This window comes from Anarhichas minor, unplaced genomic scaffold, assembly GCF_050575085.1.
Source record: "Anarhichas minor isolate MPS153535 unplaced genomic scaffold, ASM5057508v1 ptg000007l, whole genome shotgun sequence".
NCBI classification, from domain to species: Eukaryota; Metazoa; Chordata; class Actinopteri; order Perciformes; family Anarhichadidae; genus Anarhichas; species Anarhichas minor.
Genome location: NW_027466453.1, coordinates 9342673 through 9363721, shown reverse-complemented (window position 1 = coordinate 9363721; position 21049 = coordinate 9342673). Strand labels below are relative to the sequence as shown.

Below are 21049 nucleotides of genomic sequence, written 5' to 3'. Positions count from 1 at the left end.
CATGTTGCATGCTAGACTCCAAGCCGCATCAGCATAATGAACACACAGCAAATTGCATTACTGGAGCAAAGCAATGTTCTTTTTTATTAAGTGTACAAAACAAGTGCAAAAATAGTGATTCATAACAGCTACACAAGAGTAGGAATTGGCCTTCAAAAAATGACAGTCACAGGGGGGTACAAATTGAAAAGCAACACATGAAGTGCCGTTCAAAGAGAATAAAAAGGGACAATGGTGCAGTAGTAGAAAAAGTTGCAAAACATGAAGTTGGGTTCACAGCATTTGATAAGTATTAAGTGCAAGCTGCTGAAACAAATGCAAAATTCATCAGCATTCTCCCTTTCAAACTACGCAAAGATCTTACAAGGAAGGACCTCTATAAATGACATTCATTCTAATACACTTAATCAAATAGATAACTTTGGCCCATATGCTATTGCAACAACTACTTCCTAGGCAGTGCACGCACACAGACATTACTTTTTTTTCTTCAACTAAGCCACAGGAAACACTGAACTAATTCTGTTGAAGCAGAAGAGGTACTTTTAGCAGAGCAGAATGGTTACTATGCTTGATTGAATATGCAAATCAAATATCATGAATGTATTGTATGAGACAGATAAAATGCATTATTTTTAAATTTCTCTTTTTTTTTGTTGCATGCAAAGAAAGTACCTAATTACTCACATCTGAATACTGACAGATAACGACATGTGTAGAGGAGGAAATCTAAGTGTTAGATAACGGGAGCCATCTACACTAACTTCTAAACCTGCAGCTAACGCCTCAGCAGACAGCCAGGCACTGCAACTCTGGCACCGATGTGTGAAACAAGACCTGTTGTCAACTAGCCTAACTGGATTGAAGGCATCTTGGGTTGTGGTGCAAATCAACAGTAACAAAAAAAAAAAAAAAAAAAAAAAAAGGCACACAGCTTGTGGATTTAGAGAGGCTGTAACTGAACCCTAAACGCTGCACAAACCTTGCACAGAGTAAGCCTAAGTCTCAATTCACCAGTCATCCCAGACACACCATCCCCGTGTTTGCCATTTACAGTATGGTGCACTTGTTCTTCTTTTTCTTCTCCGGTTCTTTTTTGGTCAGCTCGACCTCCTTGTGGTCGTAGAAGCTGGAGAAGCAGGCCGGGGTGCAGATGGGCTCCCTGAGAGCCAGCAGCCACCTCCCTTCGCCGTAATAGGTCAGCGAGCCGAGCTCCATCTCCTCGATGAGCTCCCCGTTCGGCAGGGCCAGGATTTCCAGCAGATCCAGGCCCGTTTGAAGCGGCTCGACGCCCTCGGCGCATCCGAGAGTGATGTGGGCGCGGCTTCCCAGAGGCAGGGGGGCGGACCCCGCCGCCTTTTCGGCATCAGCTGGCCACAGCAGGAGCTGCTCCTCGGAGAGGGACACTCTGGCACCAACGGTGCGAGGAGTCACGAAGAGGGCGCTCAGAGACAGCTCGAATACAGCACCATAGAGATCTTTAACAGCCTGGAGAGTAGAAAAATAGAAAGATCACAAGATTACTATGCTGGGATGTTGCTCTTTGAAATATTCACCCAACAATGCATGAAATAAAAAGTAAAACGTTTACATGCCTACGAACAGAGAGAGATTTATGTTTTTTTTCAATCATTTACTGCAAAAAACATCTTTAAGAAAACACTCGACAGGTTTCTTACTGGATTCTGTGCATACTCTTTGGCACCCTCAGCCTTTCCATAGTCACAGAACTTTGCAGTGCAGTGGAGGGTTCCTTTAGCTTGAAAGTATTGCTCCAAATCCACCTCCTTCTCAGCTTTCCCAGTGACTGTAAACACAACACAAGATCAGCTACATCTTAGTCATGCAAGACTTAAACACTTTGCATTAAAATTAATTTACTTATAAACACACTCACAGTCAATCAAGTGCTTCTTGAAGGCCTCCAAGGTGTCCAGCGTTTTCAGGAAGTCCATTGATGTGCACCTCACCTTGTCCTGGATGGAGGAGAGAAGAAACCAGCCAAAGTAGAGAGGAAGAGACATCTCCTCAAGTGAACCCCTCATGGCTTCCAGCTGGGCCACCTCCAGTCCACGCCCGGTCTTCTTGGTCAGCTGCGCCGGATCTCGGCTCCATTCGGTACGCGGCTCCAAAAAGACCGCAACGAGGCGCTGTTGCGCGGCGATGTCGCCCAGGCGGGCCAGTCGATCCTGGGTGTGGTTGGTGTCGTCCACCACCACCACCAGCACAGAGGAGGCCGTTCCTGCACTGCAGAAGGCCACCACGGCCTCGTCCAGAGCCCGGTATCCTTCCGCAGACGACTCGGGATTCTCCGGCTTCACGCCGTGGTCGTCGGCACAGAAGACGGAGCAGTGGCCGTCGTAGGCCTCGGCTATGGCGCGCGCCAGGAAGCTTTTGCCGCTCCCCGGAAGGCCTCGGAGGACAACAAGGGTACGAGATGCTCGCAGGGCGTCTTTGGTCTGCTCTCGGTCCAGGAGGGCAAAGGACAGGGAGCCAGATGCGGGGGCGGTGTCCTCTTCCTTTTGAACCTCGGCACCAATCTTCTCAGATTTAACACCTTCTGCTGCTGCTTCCTTCAGAGTATCAGATGTTTCCTTCTCGCCCTTTGCAGGTTCCATGCTTTCAGCTGATGCCTCCTCCTTTAATGTCACAGCCTCTGTTGGCTTCACCGAGGAAACCTCTGCTGCTTTTTCTTCTTTCACCTCCATTGTCGGCTCAGCCGCGACATCTTTTCCCACCACCTCTTTGGAAACTTCTTCTGCCACGGTATCCATTGCAGTCTGCAACTCTGTCACAGTTCCCACTTGCACTGACCCGTTCTCCTGTTGGCTGGCTGGTTGTGCGTCTACTGGCAGCTGCAGCGCTGTTGATTCAGGTAATGTTTGCCCTTGTAGGTCAGCTTGTGGAACCGATTCTGCCAATTTCTCTGGCTCTGGTTCAGGGGCACTCTCGGCCAGAGGCGTTTGCACAGACGACGGTTCTGGGTCGTTCTCTGGCACCGGCTTCTTGTTTTCTGGTTCCGTGTCTAAAGCTGCGACTGGGCCAGAGGTCTTTTCCGATGACTCATCTAGATCTGGTGGCGTCACCGCAACGGGCACCATGTCAGATTTTTCAATCTCCATTTTGTTTGTTCCCTCAGACTGCGTAACAATCAACTCTTGTGTTTCCTTCAGGTTTGGGACTTCTGCATCATGACCAGTCACCGCCAGCTGCTCGGCCGCTTCATCAGCAGCTGGTGGCTTCTCAGGCTCTGGGCATTCCTCTGGCATCTCCACTTTTGACACAACCGCCTTTTCCACTTCAGTCCCCGGCAAATCCAAAACCTCTGCACTCTTTTCAAGGTCCATGTCTGGATTAAAGTCTGACTTCACACACCACCTTAAAGACAATAAAAAAAATTTAAAAAAAGGAGAAACGTTGTCTATATTTAGATGTACAGGCTTGTTTTTACCATCACTTCTGACCACATATCACATGCCCTTCTAGAGGCCAAAAATATATATATTAAAAAAAAAAAAGACTGGTCAATATGTCTCAAAACGGGAAGTTACTCAATATCCATGATTTAAGAGAGATAATGGAGTTGTAGGGGGTGGATCGGTTTGATACATTACAAAATGTTGGGGGACATGCAGACCAGATAACACAATCCGATGCCATCCAATACAATGACTGTGCAACTTTGAGCTATAGTGCCCGTTTATGTTCAGCAGGGGTGTCGTACTCGTGTGCATACAGTAGGGGTGGCAACATTTTGGCATTAGAGCAAAAAAAAAAAGGGATCTGTGTGCCAGTGGCCATAAGCATGTGTGCAAAAATACTATATTCAAACCTTGCATCGCCAAGCTTTGTCAGCAGACACACACAAAGGGGTAGTTAGGAAAACACGTGATAGAATCGTTTTTAAAAATGTCTGTTCCTAAAGGCTGGATTTTAACAGATGTGCGAAACCACATCGAGTCATGAGACAGAAGGGGAAGCTCTCTCACACCAGCGCTCAACAAAGACAAACACGACACTCAGGGTTGTTTTTTTTCCAGCTCGGGAATATCGAATAAACGAAACTAAAACAGACACAGCTTGGGAGATATTAACACTTTCAAGTGTCTCAAACTTCTACGAGCGAGGTAACGCACAGCAGCAGTAAATGGCGCAGTGAGGGAGGGGATAATTATCTTTTTTTTGTTTTAGTTTATGGCAAGTTTGTACTAAATACATCACACGTTTACTTGACTAAGAATGTTTAAGTGATCTCAGATGTTGCATTAAAACAGAGGAATCGATGAACATGGTGCTAACTGCACGATGTTGGCCAGGCGGGGAGTGGCGTGCACCTAACGCTAGCACGCGAGACAAAAACAATTTAGCCTGGCAGTCACTCAATTTGGCTAAACCATCACCAGCTACAGCGCCACGTCTTACCAAGTCGATGCTTTCCTGGCGTTTACAAACCCCTGACTGTTACTGGAGCAACTTATTTAGGCTGGTAGTGCAGAAAAAACACAATTATGTAGATGCAGCGTCCCGTGTGAAGGGCTTTTGTTTGCTAGAATACCAGCTTACCAGTTAGGCTGCAGTGGAGCTGTCGGTAGTGCCGCTGACCACGCGTTTCTCTCTGGATACAATGACAAGGCAAAGCTTTGGTACAGACACGCACCCGCTCCACTCTTCAAGAAGGAAAACGGAAATTTACGGGAACGCGCAACTGGGCGGGGCCACAGACACGCCCCTGTGGACCGGAAGGACGCCGCTGTAGAAGACGACAACAAAACAAATGAGAAGTGTGTGATACACCTCTGCAGTTGATTACCTATTTTTATTTAGCATTTTAAACTTGATTTGAAATGTTTTTTGAGAAAGAACATACAAATTATGAATTGAAAATAAATAGATAGAATGAAGTAAAGCACACACACAAATGATGCTTCACTGTTTGTCTAATTTATACTTTCACCATTTTCAGAGAAAAATAATGTGTCTCCTTCACCTTTTTAATTTATGTATTGATTCTATATGTTTTTTTGGTCTTTTTTGTTTTTATTCTATTTATGTGTGTATTTATTTTTATATATGTTGATGTACATCTGCGCTAACATCAATACAGATTTTAAAGTCTATGTTTATTTCCCATTATTTCCCATTTTTCAGTTCACACTTCATGTATTTGTATTAATCCGTCATACATTAATAATATTATGACGCTCTTATCTGCAAATGAGGCCTCAGACAAAGAGTAACACGACTATAGTGGTTTAAATATATACAGCAATGTATCGGCGGAAGTTTCCTCAAGTTTAACGAAGACTTCTGTTTAGTTACATGACCAAACTACAACTGTACTTTGTTTTACATTCCTTATCAACATTTCAGACAAAAGGAGGTGCCATCGATATGCAGACTCTCCCCTCAGGTCAGGTAACACGACACAGTGGCTACCCCAGGTCAACTGTTTAAGGTCCAGACCTGCCTCACTTAGTGCAGTAACTCAACGCTCAGTCTCCAAGGATGAAGAGGCAATGACCATTATTTGTACTTCTACTGTCTGTGATCTACAGACAAACCATATACACTGACATTAGTGTAAACCCTGCAGGAAGCAATCCTCTGTATGCAAAGTACACCATGTGAGCCTGGTGACAGGTGTAATAAAGATATGAAAAGGGGAAGTTCACTGCAGCAAGTACAGCTCTGTGTTTAACTTATTAAAAGGTTAAAGGACTTCATGGTTGACAGGCTGCAGTGTGCAAATCAAGTGTGATAAGAGTCCTCTCTGTTTTGCATTTGATAGGTAATAGATGTTTCAGTTTTTCATAGAAATCTGACAACAATGCAGCCTCACAAATAGTAGCAATGCTGTAAAAATAAAAGGAGGCAGGCCAGATATAGAGCTTTGAAACACTTCCCCATATACAATTTTTATTTCAGAGAACATACACATAAATAGAGAACAACTTTCTAGAATGAGACCAATGCTCCCGATATTAATTCCACAGTATGATCTAATAAGTAACAGCCTGAAATCCAGGGCCTGGTTTATATTTGTGTTTCATACTGGACTGTTTATGTTTTGACCTTTGAGAAGTTACTAATCAAAAACATACGTAGAGGCCTATATGCAGAATACTGGGTCTTATTCATCAGTGTGGGAGACGACTTGTATTGCTCTCTTTTCATTTGAGGATTGTTGTCTTCTGAAGGTCGTTTCTCTCAATCAGCACTTTGAAGCACCATAACTCTTGACTGATGACATCCTCACTGTGGTAGGTGCTGCTTTGCCTCATCCAGGGCCTGAAAGCACAATGATGAATGTCAGCGATAAAACAATATCTTTAGCTGGAACTGAAGCGATGGTGAAGGGAAGCATGTGACAACAGTGAGGGGACCTTCTGAATGACGTTCATGGCAGAGTCGTCATCTTGCAGTTTGGCCTGGGTCAAGGCTCTCTCAAAGTGGGACACACAGGATTCAAAGTTTCCTAGTTTCACTGAGATGAAACAGAAGAGAATTGAGCAGAGATCAGGTCCGTATTTTTCGTACAATGACAACAGCACCGTGAATCTAAATGGTTTTAAAAAGTTAAATATCTAGCACATAAGCTGACAAGTCACAGAAACTGATTTTGTAAATATATAAGAAAGATAAATAATTACAATCTGATTGTGCCACCAAAACATTGGCATTCATCTGCCACTTCTCATCAGCAATTTCATCGGCCGCAGCAACTGAATGCACGGCACAGTCTCTGGCTTCTTTGTGGCGATTGAGTTTGAGGTAACACCAACCAATCTCATGAAACAACCAGGTCTTCTCCAAACCGCCACGGGCCAAAGGAATCTTCTCCTCCCAGCTGAAATGAAAACATACAGAGAAAGCACAATGAAATATCAATAAACCAATTTACAATAGTCACACCTCGATGTAAAAAAGTGCTTGTTAAGAGAGGGAAGTGACTGTACAGGATTGCCATCAAAATAAAGCAGAGCAATATCATAAATTACACAAGTGAATCTGTATTTCCAGTATGTACTTACAACTCAATGGCCTGTGTGAACTGTCCAACTTGAGCATAAACCCGCCCAATGTTGTCCAGAGCCCTGGACATTGCATCTGGGAGTTTGCTGTAGATAAGAATAACTGAACATTTGATCAATTGTTGTAAAAAGCATTCACTACTATTGTGTCATTTCTTTTTTAATTCTCACCACTGTTTAGCCAACTCCAAGTCTTTTTGATGATGTTCTAAAGCTTTGTCCATGTCGCCCAGGTCGATCAAGGCATTCCCAATGCAACTGTGCAGGCTGCCCAAAACTTCCTTCTTATTCGGCACCTCTTCCTCTGACCAGCCCTGCACTATCTTCATGACGTCTTCTGCCTTCTTGAGACTACCTTCTGCATTTCCAGATGTCAACTCTATGACGACAAACATACGGTGAGCTTTCTTCGAGGCTATAAAGGAAAGCGGTTCGGCCAGGCGCCTGGCTTACCTGCGTCAATGTCATCCAGGCTCTTCAACAGAAACTGAGTCGGTTCAGAGGTCGCTCCGTGACGGGGCTCGCTACATTTGTCCTGCCTTAGCTTACGCTCCTTCTCCTGTGCACCGAGAGGTTTCTCCTGGGTCCAGAACTCGGTGCAAGAGTCGAGGCATGAGAGGCATCCCTGAATGACGTCGTGCAGCTGCTCCCCTCCTTTCGTCTTTCCTTTAACCAAATCTGCAGATCAACATGCATCCATTTGAAATGTTAAGTCTTTTAAAAGTGAAAACAAATCATCACAGTATAGGTGGGACTGGAGGAGTAACTTATAGAATAACATTTGAAGCTACAGTGTACTAAGTGAACGATGCAGAGACTCAAACAACACAAGGTGGAATGAAACAGTACCTTCATCTTTAAGCAGGGTTTCTAGATATTTCTTGTCAGTGTAAAACTCTCCCAGCAGCTGCTTGGTTGTCCTCTCACTCTTGGGGGTCTTCTGGGTCTGCTGTTTTTTCTTCACTGTCAGATGCTGAATAGCAGCAAATGGCTGTGCCCTCTTTACCCGCCGGTCATTCACAAACACAATAGTATGTACCAGAAGGAAGGCCAGGGTTGAAGTTTATACACAGACAACTTTACAATCTAGAGAAGTAATCCTTTGTCATCGGGTCTTTTCTTTCTGTACAAGATTGATGTTTGTATGTGTACAATTATTGTTACAGCGGCTTTACCTCCAACATTTCCTGTTAAATACTGGGTTATTAAAGGGGAACACAAGAAAGACTCACCTCGTCTTTTTGGAGAAATGACAAGTCTCCCTTAACCTTCAGTTTTAGAGAGGAAGGGCCTACAAAGATGCCAGAGAGGAACAAATGGTTTTAGGCGTGAGGAGGGTTTTCATATTTTGTGACTATAATTTAGTCTAAATCACAAAATAATTACTTACTGCCAACAGAGTTTTCTATAACCTCTTGTGCTTTCTGGATACCCAGTCTGAACTCCTCCATTTGTGGACGTAACTTTTGTCCTCTGTGGTAGAACACCAGTACAAATTCAAATTCTCCCATGTAGTACAAGGCCTCTGCCTTCTGGTACAATCCCTAAAAAAAAACAATCATGATAAATGTTTATACGCTTCACTTTTCATATATTCTCCTATATTTAAATTAGTTGCTGACTGTTATTTATCATATGAAAGACATGTTTTATTTTTTTAACAGAGACAGGCTTTAACATTTCTGTAATTACCTCGTAGAATGACGTGTCCGCTTTGAGTGAAGCCTCTGCATCGTTTAAAGCACTTTCAGGTTGCCCCATCTTCAGGTAACATTTGGATCGGCTAACAAAGCAAGTCTTGTCATCAGGCTTTATAGTCAGTGCCTAAACAAAGGCCAAAAGCAAGTCATGCTTTCAAAAGACACAGAGCAGTTTCTGTCATCAAGGCATCTATGAAGGCTCCACAAATCGTCCTAAACATGGTGGGTCTATTATTTTACACTGGAGAGGATCTACTCTGAACTACAGTATGTTATTTCAAATATCCAGTGTATTTCTGAGGACAAAAGTCAGATTTCCAATTCACTAAAATGCATTTTTTTTTCAGCCATGCTGTAGTTATTAATTTTCAATGTTTAAATCAGATCCACGTTTTTTGGACACTGTGGAATATTCTTTCCTATAATTTCTGATAGTTCTAGAAATATCTGTCCACAACCCTAGATCATATGTAAAATATCTGCATTTTCTGTACCTTCATTTGTTCAGCTTTGTTTAGCTGTTCTGTCTATTTCTGTGTACATTGAAAAAAAAAAAAATAATGCAAAATCCGGAGTCAAATTCCGTTTATGTAGCTACACACATAGCTAGCTAGGTTAGTGAGGTAGTTGGCCTTTAAAGCTGATTCTGAAGTTATATTGACACCCTTGGATAAAGTATTGTAAATCCAAAATGCTCTGTAGCCATCACCACTATGACAAGCTTCAGTTTAGTGCAACGTGCAAAGCCTCGGTAGCTAACGTTAACCATTCCGAGCTACGCTACGTAAATAACGTAACTCACCGTTGTGTAGCTGCTTACAGCCTTTTTATACTCTCCCTTAATGTAGAACCAGTCCCCATCGGTCATCCAAGTGGAGAATGCGCCGTTCGGCTTTTGACCATTTTGATCTTTGTCCGTGTCTGACATTTCTATGCAAACGTTTGTGTCATAACGCTGGCAGAGACTTTTACTTTACTAGTCATCCAAACGCATCAACGTCTCCGGTCAACTGGTATCCTAGCAACAACACTAACATAACCAAGAGCGAGAAACAGCGCCATCTTGTGCTCGACCCGCGTAACAACTCTCCATTTATTGGTTTAATGCAGCACAAAAAACACTGTTTCCAGTTGACCACGTATTTGTTTTTGATATGATCAAATACTATTAATATTGACAGAAACTTTAAAGTAGATTAGAGTGTTTTTTAGCTTCTGTAGTGAGTAATTCCACAGTGGACCGGACATATTTGAGCAGCCTAAAGTTACAAGACTCCTTCACGTACTATGCCACCACAACAAAAGAAAGAAAACACAATTTAGGGGAAACCCAGAGGAGGCCAACTTTATTGACTTGGCTGGTACTTTAAGGATAAAGAGAGGATGGTTTCACCATAAGGGCAGAAACAATGAGAGCAAAGATGAAGACGCTTTTCTTTTCTTCATGAAGTCCACCAAGAGAACAACAAACTCATCAGGAAGTAAACTGAACATAACCACGTATCCATCACCCTATGACTTGGACAATAGCAAACGCGTCTAATTTGCATTAACTTAAATAAGACCGCTTGCATTACAGTCAAGGAACACATAAAGCATAATGTATTTCTGCACAATATTGCATGCAGACCGAACTAAAAAACAACTATCTTCCCGAATTTGTGTCCAAGGATGCTCATCATCAGTGTCTCTCTCAAACTTTTAAATAACAGAAAGGTGTCGCCATCTTACACAGATGGTTCTCTATCAGACAGCAAATTTACAATAAATATACATATCAAAATAAATAAAAATAATGAAAAAAAAAACAACTATCATCACAAATCAACACTTTACATTCCGGTAAAATGTACAATGCATCAATCTGTGAATGGCAACATCAAACACAAAACCTGTGACAACAAGGGGGAGGGCGACTTTGCTGGCAACAAAGCCAGCACAGCTGCCTCCACCGCCATCTTTCTAATGTGCTTCAGCTGTAGTGTAAGTGGAGGTCTAGGCTCCAGCTGTGACTTAAAAAAAAAAAAAAAAAAAATGCTCAAGTGCTCCTATTGGCTTATGACAAGGAGGCAGTTTTCAGTGTGAATTCGTAGCAGCCAACTGTCTGTCTGACATGTTCTTCAAAAGTGGGAAGGTGCCACTTGCTAAGGGATCAAAAATCATTAAGCAAGTTATTAACTGTCATGCAGAGGACGCCCCCTCAGCAGCAAGTTGAGGCGAGGTGGATAATAGCTTGCTCAATGCTCAGTTGCATCTCAAGAGTTTCCCCCAGGATGTCCCTTCCTGCATGTATCGCTAAAAGCTCCGATACAATAGCTGCGCAAGTCGCTGCGTTGTCAAAAAATCCAGATAATATTTGGACCAGCGTTGCTAGCCATTACTGACTTTAAAGTGTGTTTCATTCTGAAAGGAAGAAAACCAAATCCAAAACCAGTAACACTATTGCAACTCAGTCTGTGCCGTCCTGGAGTCCTTGCTAATAAAACATTAGTTGCATGTGGTCATTGGGTTCATTCAGTCAATGGCATAGACAGGAATCTTGACTTGCAATCAGTCATTAAATATGGATGGCGGGTCGGGGGGTTGACATTGTTGAAAAGTCCTGATGCAGTAACTGTTTAGGTCGACAAATCCTCCAGCTAACCAAACTGGAAGAAGAAATTCCCTGGTCCAGATGCTGAAACAAACAACAAACAAGTCAATAACTGGTGTATTTAAAAATGTCAACGTCATACCAAATGTTGAACGGTTGAAAAACTTAATTCCTCAGACATTACCTTCAAAACTAAAACCTCCTGGGCCACCGAAGAACGCCTTGAAAATGTTGTTGGCATCAAAATCTGGTGGAGACGAAAAATGCAAGTAAGAATCAACATCAACACAGAACTTTCCAGCCAGATTCTCACCATTAAAACAGCTGTTTTATAATAAAAATGTCCAGGTGCTGACCTCCCATGTTCATGCCTTCCTCCTCCAGATCCTGACCGCTGTCATAGCGAGACTTCTTCTTTGGGTCCGAAAGCACGCTGAAAGCCTCGCCCACCTCCTTAAACTTCTTCTCCTCTTCCTTCTGCAGCTCAGGAGTAGCTCCGCTGTGACGATCTGACGGGAGGTAAACGTGGGACAGAACAGTACAAACGTTATTTGGGAAGAGGAAAAAAACTGTAAATAGTATTAAGTGGATTTTCTGTTAAGTTAAGCACCTGGGTGATGTAAAAGCGCCCGCTTGCGGTAAGCTTTCTTGATCTCCTCTTCTGTGGCGTTCTTATTTACCCCAAGCACTTTGTAGTAATCTTTCCGCTTGCTTTTCTTCAGCTCCAGCTGGGCATGTTTCAGAAGGTGCTTGTGTTCTAGAGGGGGGGGGTGGGAAGGACAGGTTAACAAACAATAAGGCAGAATAAGGAGGATAAATCCGTGCTGAAAGCTGTGTCAGCTCAGCCACCACGGAGCAGTCTGATTCTCACCTTTTGTCTTCTCCGTCTGGTAAACCTTCTCGTAATCTCGCACTGCCTCTTCATACTGCTCTGTGTCCATGTAGCTGCAGCACAGCATGAACAAGTCTGTTTTTGTTTCTCTACCCAGTTTGAACATATGGAACAGAACGTACCGTCTCTATCAACAAACAAAGCTAGAAGTCCTGTGACGTACCACTGTGCTCTCCGTAGATAGGCCTTAATGTAGGTCTCATCCAGTTTAATGGCCTTCGTGCAGTCTTCAATGGCCTGTTCTAGTTTCTTCAGCTTTCAAAGAAAAAGAAGAAAAACACTGTAACCATGTGAGGTGGAGCCAGAGAGAGAAAAGCAGTGGCCCAGTTCCCAATACGGCAAAAACACCAAAACACATTATACCGTCAGAGGGACAGAATGTGTACTTTACCCATCAATAACTGAATGAACGTGTGTGTGCCTGTATTATGCATGGGGTATGACTTGTGTGCAAATATATCAATGAATATTAATGATGAATTCATAGGTTGTAGTTTTGTTTGTGTTCCTGTCTATTATATAGTGGGTCTCCTTTGCAATATCTACTGATCTAACTTACTGATTTACTTAATAAAAGTGTCCTTGGTGAGATACATTTTGCAGCTGACCGGCCCAAACAACCTGAGAGATGTTGATGCACTAGTGGCATCTCTCCTGTGCATGCTCCTCACCTTAGAGCCCACAGTGGCCCTATTACAGAACAGCTTGGCGTTAGTCTTGATGTTGTTGGGGTCTATTGTTAGTGCTTCAGAGTACAGCTCGTAGGCTGCCTCAAAGTTTCCCTCCTTGAACGCCTTGTTCCCCTCCTCCTTCTTGGCTTTTAGTGCTTTGGCATCCTGGAAAGACAATATATAAATATATATAAGACAATCTTAAAAAGCTACTCTGGGCTACCATACCAGCATTGTCAATCAGACTTACAGACTATACCCAATAAGAATAATGGTAATGTGAGGTAATGGTCGTATTTAGTTCATTTGATCTCTAAAGCTCTTTCCTACTGAATGACTCACTCTGCATGCGAGCCGAGCCTTGTCGTGGTCCGGAGCCATGCGCAGGGCCTGGACAAAGAACTGGACCGCCTTGTCAATGCAGTCCTCATAATACAGACAAAGACCGCGCACGTACAGCGCATCTGCATTAGTAGGGTCCATCCGCAGAATATCACTAAACAGGAACCAATGATACAAATTTATGTTAAGTGAAAGCATATATATATATATATATATATATATATATATATATATATATATATATATATATATATATATATATATATATATATATATATATATATATATATATATATATATATATATATATATATATATATATATATATATATATATATATATATATATATCAGAAAATTGCAATAAACTTATAATATATGTTTCCTCAGAGAGACGAGAGATATTACAAGGATGCAGTGGTGTAGCAGCAACTGTCGGTAAACAGGATAACAGACACATTCCGTAGCAGAGCACCAGCAAGGGTTTTATTTATTTAAATTTAAGTTTTTAGAATCTGACCTCTCTGAAAACAGAGCAGGCGCCCCACAGTTCCTGCCGGCACTCCCTCTAACATGTCGTAATGAGAGCCGCATCAAGTTGGTCCGGCATGCTACGGCACATGTGCACACCCCCTCGTCCTATTCCCCTGCGCTCATTGTGACAAATTCCGATAATCTGAATGAAATAAGTGAGCCACCAAGTATTCTTCAAATATGCCGTCTCACCTGGCTACAGACTGAGCCTCGGGGTAGCGTCCCAGCAGGGCTAAGCACTCGGCCTTCAGTATCTTGAACCTGTGACAGGCTGCGGCAGCCTCCAAGGCCCGGTCCATGCAAAACACAACCTGGAGACAACCACAGCACACCTGAAGTCTGTGTTGCTTAACGTGTCGGTTGCTGCTGACTCATCACATAAAGTTGTAACCACTGTGTAAGCTTACCATCCTGAAGTCCCTCTTCTCAAATCCAATCTCGGCCATTCTCTCATATTCAAGGATTGATTCGGCGTTCTTCAGCTGGAAAGGAATGTGTGGTGTTCAGTGACAATTTTCAAAGACTTGTGGTAGATGAGTAGCTTTACAGCCAACAATGGCCTCTCTGTGCCATGCTTGTAAAACTAGGTCAACAGAAGCAGCAGTACTTCTGTGAAGAACCTAAAACATGCGTCCTGGCTTTGTCATTGAGAATTAACAGTAAGTCCAGTTGATCTCCTCTTCAGTATCAGACTATTCTCGCTTTATTTGCACCAGCGTGGCCAAAGCTTGACAGTGGGTAATCGTTTCCAAGTGGTCACATCATGCTCTTTATCTAACTGAGGCCGACTCACCTCCTGCTGGGCCTGGCTGCTGTCAGGCTCCAGCTCCAGAACCCTCTGGAAGCAGCGGCTCGCAGCCATAGCGTTGCCAAGAGACAGGTGGCATTTGCCCTCTCGCAGATGGCCCTGTGGGTAAAAAGACTTACAGTTCACTTGCTGAAGAGATGACGTCACTCAATTCCCTGGTTGAAAGCAGCTGTGCACTGTGTACCAAAAACTAAACCACGGCTGGCTCTAACTTACGCATTTGTTATGCGACACACCTTTTATCCCTCCCAGGTACCCACTGGACTACTGTCGGGATGTGCCGTAGCCACAGGGCTACAGCTTATGTATTGAGGAGCCACATCGCTCTATAAACAGATGTATACGTCTAAAAAACATCCTCCATTTGAACAGGCACATAGCTAAGAAAGCTAACAAAGGTCCAACGTTTCAAGTTAATTTTTCTTTCTTTCTAAATTATGAAGAAAATGCTTTTTACACATATTATTGCTAAATTAAACACACAGCACTGTCCACAGCATTCTGGAAAACATTTAGCAAAGCATTAGCACTAGTCGGCTGAGGGAAAGTGCATATTGCAGACTACAGAATACTCAACAATGTTAAGACATGACGAGAGCAGGTTTTTCCCTTTGATGCGTTCTTAGAATTAAATCTATAAATGGGTTGTTTTACCACAATCTACCTTCATGAAGTCGTTATCTAGTCGCACCGCTTGCTGGGAATCCTCTAACGCCTCTCTGTACCGATACAACATCATTAGCGTGGCTGCCCGGTTTCCATAGTAACTTGCATTCTTCGGACACATGTCTGTATAACAAACAAGTTATTGACATCCTATCAAGGACAGACAGAATTCACACGTTTATTTCTTGTCCAAACAGGAAATCAACACAATCCCATCGACTAACAAAGAGGACTGACTCATATTATTGGGTGATAATTACCTATGGCCTTGGTGTAATAACTGAATGCTTCTGCATAATCCTTCTTGATATAAAAGGCATTGCCTTGCTCTTTGAAGCCCTCTGCTTCCCTGTGTACAAAAAAAACAAGACAAATATAAGACTGAGGTGAGGGTGGTGATGGACAGAGCATGATTATACAGGTGTGTGTGGTGGTCAACTGGCTGGGTTTGTTTCACAGATTACTAAACTTCTTGTCCGCAAGAAGAAATCTTTAAAAAAGGTGCAATGTGAAAGATCTGACCACATGCTCCAAACTAACAGGGTCAGCATTTCACCTCTCCTACTGGATCCATACAATCTAAATACAGCCATCAGTTATAATCAAACAGCTTAAACTCTGAATAACACTGCTGTCTCATTCTCTTCACATGTGGTTTTGTCCGATAGCTAATTTTAGCTATCTGCGTGTTGGTACCAGTAACCGGGCGCTGTACGGTCCATGTACAATTATATAGTTTGTTTATTGGATTAAATCCAAAGTGGCACAAATGAGATAACGACTCGTATTTTCGTTTCAGTCTCCGGGAGGACCTCCAGTTAGCTGTTGTAACATCTCCAAGTCAGCCGGCGCAAACTCCACTCAGAGTCCACCACTTCATCATCTGTAACGGTGATGTAAGTCTGGTAAACAATGGACATCCCTGAAGAAAACTTTATTGTGTTAACTTACTGACACTTTTCCCTGCTTTGACTCAGGCTCTTTTTTAGGATAAATGGGCACAGTCCGCATATCAATTAATTAAATTAAATAGAAGCTCCATTGATGATGTTTTTTTTTCACTCACCACATAGCAGTTTAACTCACTGTGAACATACTCAGAGCTAATTGAACTAACTCTGATCAGCTGTTCTGGAAACAAAAACTCAGTTACCCATCACAGGGTTTGTCAACTCGGGGTTCAGGGTTAGGCTCAGAGTTTAGGCTCGTTCGAGATGAGAGCAGGCGGCAGCAGCGGGGGGCTTCGACAAGAACCTGCGGTCAAGTTTCAGGTTTCAGCCGCCTTCAAAGAATACACAGGAAGTCAAAGAAACAGTTACATCCTGTTAGATCCGATCTGTAGACTACTTTGAGTTTGCAGACCACGTTTGGATTCATTCATGTTTGTTTGTAAATATATATTTATGTGGAAACCTGCATGTATTTGCATTGTATGCTATCTTTTGTTCTTTTCTGCCTGTTCAACACTTTGATGCTCATTTCGATTTGTGTTGTATATATAAGCTTTATTGTTATTATCAATCACAAGATAAGTCTTTAGATTAAACCCTCATTGCACAACATGATACTAATAGTCAACAATCTAGCGTTAAGTATTACAATTACACAAAATAGGATTTTCTACAAAACGTGGTGTTTGTTGTCAAATCTAACAGCCAATCAGCTCTCTGATCCGGCGACAGCCAGGCGTTTCCCATCATGCATTGGGGTCATGCAGTCGGTGGAGAGCAACTGCGGCACCTGGCTCTAAAAACTGCGGCTGCCTCGCTCTCCTGAGGTAATCGTTGACCACGTGTGCATGACGTCAGAGCAACTCGGACCCAAATGTAACCGGGATGCATTGTGCAGCGATCGATTCCGCGCAGGACTGGCTCATCTCGAACGAGCCTTTTTTGTTAAACCTGCTTTCTGAAAAGGGCCCATGTCGTAGAGGTGAAATACTGCCCCCTATTTGTTTGAAGCATGTGGCCAGATCTTGCACACTGCCCCTTTAAACCGTAAGACCGTTAAGTGTGAGCATCCCATTCATAATCATGAGTAAAGAGAGCATATCCAGGAATGTGACGGACATTCCCGCTAAACATAGAAAGAGCCAAACCAGCAGGGCAGAAGTGCCTACTACAGTCAAACACGAAGCTATTTAGTGACGCTGAGCCAGGAATATATGACACCATGGCGTGGGCCACTGCCCGTTACTTTTTTTGGAAGTCTGTCATGTTTTACACCACGACCACACAGTCAGCGAATGGTGTCATCGACTAGTTATCCAGATAGGATGTCATTGGGAACATCGTAATAATGTGAACGCTGTATTCTTGGTAGGTAACAGCAGATTTAACCCAACAATCCAGTGCAGGAATTAGCTAAGACTAATTAGCTACCCAGCGGTGATGCGCTAGTTAGCGCTCATAATGCGAAGTACGAAGAAAATTAACACATGAAGGACTTTAGATGAGACATTTCAGTAAGACGCATCGCTACCGCTGTATTTATGCCAATGACAACAAAGCCTTCATTTGTTTTTACCTTTCTAATTCTTCGTCACTGAGCAGTTCCATGTCAGGGTCCATGTTCACAGCATCACAGCTCTCCGACGCCATTTTGCCGTCAATGGGTAGGGGCGGGGCCATTTACTGCAGTCGTGACGTACACTGTAAACAGGAAGTAGACAGTTAGGTAGGAAGAGCAATCTACTCGCAAGTAAGATTCTCGTAGCTATTAGCGGTTACATATCTAGCTGCTGGCAGCTAATATCAACGTATACATTTAGAAGACACAACTTTTACTCGGGTTAGTCAATTTCAGATAACATTAGCTACTTGGTATGCGTTATCGTGGCTCTGCCTCCCACCGACAGCTAATGCTAAGCTATTTGTTAATATCATAGATTGGAGACATGTATAAGCATAATCTGCTAACGCGAGCTAGTTTCAGTTATAGATCAGCATGGCTAACGTAACTTGACATTTTGTATATTTTTGCTATCTTTATTTGCTCTAAGCTATTAAGTATTTATAACATAAGCATTTTTTGCAATGCTGTTACCCAAAACGCATGTGTAGTACGATGCTATGCTAATTGCTATGTAATGACAATAGCATAAAATAACGTAACGTGTAATAAATGATTTTTAACAGTTTCCCATCTGTGTATCTTCTCCGAAAAACAGATTACCGTTCACTGACCTGATAGTCATGGGCAAGAGCTGTAAGGTGGTGGTGTGTGGCCAGGCTGCAGTCGGAAAAACGGCTGTATTGGAACAACTACTGTATGCTAATCATGTTGCAGGTATACCTTCTTTTGCGTTATAGAATGACGATTTCCCTTTTATTAGTTCAAATAAGACCACTGGCCTGTCTTTGATGCACTGTACATTCTCACATTTCTATTCTATATGTATGTTATTGTTATAGTATTTATTATAGAATCTCTTTCATATTTGTATCGTTTGTATTTTCGGTTCTGTACTTCTTTCAGTTCTTGACCTTTGCAATACTTTGCCTGTACTTTTATTTCCTCTTGCCATGTTTACTGCATGCATCAGACACCAAGGTAATTTGAATAATATGCTTGGCAATAAACTTCTGATTCTGATTGAAATGTTAAGTTGCCATTCATTCTTGCTGATATACTGGTGCATCTAAGGCTATTTAATAACACATGCACTCTGTAATCCTTTGGAAATAGCAATTGGACAAGCATAATATATTATGTAAATTACAGTACAACTTGCTCATGAAAGCAAAACCAGAGAGGTACTTGTAGGAGAAGCCAGAACTTACTATGAACAGAGCTGATTGCATAAATAACACGACATAGAGCTCGTGTAAGAATAAAGTATCATGACTGCAGTTTGTAACCGCGGCCTAAGACTCTCATGTGTAATGTTGAACAGATTTCCTGCATATGTTTTCTTCTACTGACACCCAGTCATACTAAATATATTGTGATTTGTCTCAAGTTACAAAGTGCTCACTTCTAATGTGTTGATTATAAGCATTTTATTAATACCTCTGCGGTATATCACACCATACGTCACCATATGTCTTTGTTTGTCCACGGTTAGGTTCAGAGCCCATGGAGACCCTGGAGGATATCTACATCGGCTCTATAGAAACTGACCGTGGCACACGAGAGCAAGTTCGCTTCTACGACACCCGCGGCCTTCGGGAAGGGATGGAGTTTCCTCGCCATTACTACACTTTTGCAGATGGCTTTGTTCTCGTCTACAGCATTGACAGTAAAGAGTCCTTTAAGCGGATGGAGGCCCTCAAGAAGGACATCGACCGCCACAGAGACAAGAAAGAGGTGAGGACTGAACCCATTCATATGCTTGGGAAGGTTAATTTGATGCTGATGTAGTGAAAGCGCACTGATGTGGACTGAGCTAGAGATTACTTCGACGTGGGGCTCGTCTGACCTCGTGATTCTGATCCACAGGTGACCATTGTTGTGCTGGGTAACAAGCTGGACAAGCCGGACGAGAGGAGAGTCGAACCCAATATGGCACAGAACTGGGCAAAGAATGAGAAGGTGCGTTTGTGGGAGGTGTCGGTGGTGGACCGGCGCACTCTGATCGAACCCTTTGTCTACCTGGCCAGCAAAATGACCCAGCCACAGAGCAAGTCCACGTTCCCTCTCAGTCGCAATAAGAATAAGGGCAGTGGTTCTACAGACAGCTGAATGACCAAACACTGTGTATTAAAAACTGTTTTGATATTATGAAGGATTGAGGTAGTAAGAGTTGGTGTGGAGAATGTGGCGAAGCGATGGTGAGAAAAGGCAGGAGGATCGTATGGATGTTTATATACAGTGAGTACTGCTGGTATTGGTATCGCCTTCCATATTTGATGTTTTGGTGAAATACATACTACTTCAATTCTAAATGACTAAACATTCTGATCTTTTATCAGCTAAGAAATTGAAGGATGCAAAGTGTTTTTGTCTGTCATTCCCATTTTATTGATACATTAATGATGATGTACAGTAACTGTGAGATGTGTTACACTATATTTGTTCTTTGCTGAGATTCACTGTTGGACGTCAGACAGTGAATGATTGACATTCCTTACCACATAGTGCCTTCTGTACAGGCTCTAGAAATCAAATGAGATAGAATCGTTCAGATGAGAGGCGGTTTCTGCTCGGGTGCTACTTTTTTTCTGGTTGTGACACATGAAAGACATGGAGCAGTCTCTATAGTAAAACGCCATAGCGTTATCACCATGACTCATCATATAATCAGTTACAGTCTCTGCTGAAGTTTAAGCTATTATTTACTAAGCTGTAAAAACTCCAAAGTGTTCATTAGCCGACCACTGAACTGTTTCTTCAAATCAAAATATGACCTATTAATGTTTGTTTGATTGAAAAAGGGGGAATTCTTTGATATAGTCTTTTATTCATGTGTTCAACACTGTGGCTACTTTTTGTGAATATCAAGCTTTTATGTATTAATATCTCAAAAAATGTGTTCACTTGATATTTGTTTGCATGTTTTGTAAACAAAATAAAGATTTTTTTCTGTGCCTAACCAGAATTTGTGGTGGTGCTTAAATGAATGAAGTTATTGGATACAGCCGGCTTTGAATTCATCATGGGAATTATTATGCATTTTGGAAGTTTTGAGGCATCACAAAAGCACATGTGTTGGAGTTGTGACCGGACAAGGAGAGATTTGGTTAACTGTCTCTGTGATTTGTATCCTTCCCAAACGTAAAAGGCAAGAAACAATTGGCATTTGATGGAAGAAAAACTCGTCCAGTATAAAAAGTTAAAATTTACCCAACCCCAATCACAGATTGTCATGATTT

The 21049-nt window shown here is 42.4% G+C and overlaps 4 protein-coding genes across 10 annotated transcripts; 1 reads left to right on the top strand and 3 right to left on the bottom strand.

Annotated features, from left to right (window-relative positions):
• Positions 1-57: 57 nt before the first annotated feature.
• cnp (2'',3''-cyclic nucleotide 3'' phosphodiesterase) lies at positions 58-4714 on the bottom strand. The gene is made up of 4 exons (XM_076085609.1): positions 4564-4714; positions 1898-3378; positions 1680-1807; positions 58-1488 (listed from the first exon to the last, which is right to left on the bottom strand). The coding sequence occupies exons 2-4, from the start codon at positions 3345-3347 to the stop codon at positions 1051-1053; spliced, it is 2016 nt and encodes a 671-aa protein (XP_075941724.1). The 5' UTR covers positions 3348-3378; positions 4564-4714; the 3' UTR covers positions 58-1050.
• Positions 4715-5899: 1185 nt separating this feature from the next.
• Positions 5900-9911, bottom strand: odad4 (outer dynein arm docking complex subunit 4). The gene is made up of 11 exons (XM_076085670.1): positions 9534-9911; positions 8724-8855; positions 8422-8575; positions 8264-8322; positions 7881-8031; positions 7485-7709; positions 7203-7410; positions 7032-7118; positions 6651-6847; positions 6384-6484; positions 5900-6288 (listed from the first exon to the last, which is right to left on the bottom strand). The coding sequence occupies exons 1-11, from the start codon at positions 9657-9659 to the stop codon at positions 6253-6255; spliced, it is 1476 nt and encodes a 491-aa protein (XP_075941785.1). The 5' UTR covers positions 9660-9911; the 3' UTR covers positions 5900-6252.
• Positions 9912-10049: 138 nt separating this feature from the next.
• On the bottom strand, positions 10050-17865 carry dnajc7 (DnaJ (Hsp40) homolog, subfamily C, member 7). Of its 6 annotated transcripts, none has more exons than XM_076085620.1 (15): positions 17763-17865; positions 16323-16518; positions 15497-15585; positions 15235-15386; positions 14556-14669; positions 14170-14244; positions 13955-14073; positions 13230-13383; positions 12888-13052; positions 12380-12471; positions 12196-12269; positions 11935-12081; positions 11681-11833; positions 11509-11571; positions 10050-11408 (listed from the first exon to the last, which is right to left on the bottom strand). In XM_076085620.1, exons 4-15 carry the CDS (start codon positions 15355-15357, stop codon positions 11371-11373), a joined length of 1317 nt encoding a protein of 438 aa, XP_075941735.1. In that variant the 5' UTR covers positions 15358-15386; positions 15497-15585; positions 16323-16518; positions 17763-17865; the 3' UTR covers positions 10050-11370. The 6 variants fall into 6 exon arrangements, with proteins under 6 accessions (XP_075941735.1, XP_075941729.1, XP_075941733.1 ...); XM_076085614.1 differs by having other exon boundaries at positions 15235-15359; XM_076085618.1 differs by having other exon boundaries at positions 16390-16518.
• A 2-nt stretch (positions 17866-17867) lies between these two features.
• On the top strand, positions 17868-20769 carry nkiras2 (NFKB inhibitor interacting Ras-like 2). Of its 2 annotated transcripts, none has more exons than XM_076085660.1 (4): positions 17868-18026; positions 18406-18524; positions 19303-19544; positions 19677-20769. In XM_076085660.1, exons 2-4 carry the CDS (start codon positions 18431-18433, stop codon positions 19917-19919), a joined length of 579 nt encoding a protein of 192 aa, XP_075941775.1. In that variant the 5' UTR covers positions 17868-18026; positions 18406-18430; the 3' UTR covers positions 19920-20769. The 2 variants fall into 2 exon arrangements, with proteins under 2 accessions (XP_075941775.1, XP_075941776.1); XM_076085661.1 differs by having other exon boundaries at positions 17870-17936.
• The last annotated feature ends 280 nt before the right edge of the window (positions 20770-21049 follow it).

What these genes read in the sequence shown, in the direction of transcription:
- nkiras2 (XM_076085660.1), top strand. Translation starts at nt 18,431, where the DNA reads ATGGGCAAGAGCTGTAAGGTGGTGGTGTGTGGCCAGGCTGCAGTCGGA. An exon ending in GTATGCTAATCATGTTGCAG is followed by an intron (nt 18,525 to 19,302) that starts GTATACCTTCTT and finishes GTCCACGGTTAG; the next exon opens with GTTCAGAGCCCATGGAGACC. An exon ending in GCCACAGAGACAAGAAAGAG is followed by an intron (nt 19,545 to 19,676) that starts GTGAGGACTGAA and finishes TCTGATCCACAG; the next exon opens with GTGACCATTGTTGTGCTGGG.
- dnajc7 (XM_076085623.1), bottom strand. Translation starts at nt 17,836, where the DNA reads ATGGCGTCGGAGAGCTGTGATGCTGTGAACATGGACCCTGACATGGAA. An exon ending in AGTGACGAAGAATTAGAAAG is followed by an intron (nt 15,586 to 17,762) that starts GTAAAAACAAAT and finishes TTTTGTACACAG; the next exon opens with GGAAGCAGAGGGCTTCAAAG. An exon ending in CCAGACGGAGAAGACAAAAG is followed by an intron (nt 12,082 to 12,195) that starts GTGAGAATCAGA and finishes CCCCCCCTCTAG; the next exon opens with AACACAAGCACCTTCTGAAA.
- cnp (XM_076085609.1), bottom strand. Translation starts at nt 3,347, where the DNA reads ATGGACCTTGAAAAGAGTGCAGAGGTTTTGGATTTGCCGGGGACTGAA. An exon ending in CAAGAAGCACTTGATTGACT is followed by an intron (nt 1,808 to 1,897) that starts GTGAGTGTGTTT and finishes TTGTGTTTACAG; the next exon opens with TCACTGGGAAAGCTGAGAAG. An exon ending in AAGAGTATGCACAGAATCCA is followed by an intron (nt 1,489 to 1,679) that starts GTAAGAAACCTG and finishes TCTACTCTCCAG; the next exon opens with GCTGTTAAAGATCTCTATGG.
- odad4 (XM_076085670.1), bottom strand. Translation starts at nt 9,659, where the DNA reads ATGTCAGACACGGACAAAGATCAAAATGGTCAAAAGCCGAACGGCGCA. An exon ending in CCTGGATGACATTGACGCAG is followed by an intron (nt 7,411 to 7,484) that starts GTAAGCCAGGCG and finishes TTGTCGTCATAG; the next exon opens with AGTTGACATCTGGAAATGCA. An exon ending in TTGGAGTTGGCTAAACAGTG is followed by an intron (nt 7,119 to 7,202) that starts GTGAGAATTAAA and finishes TCTTATCTACAG; the next exon opens with CAAACTCCCAGATGCAATGT.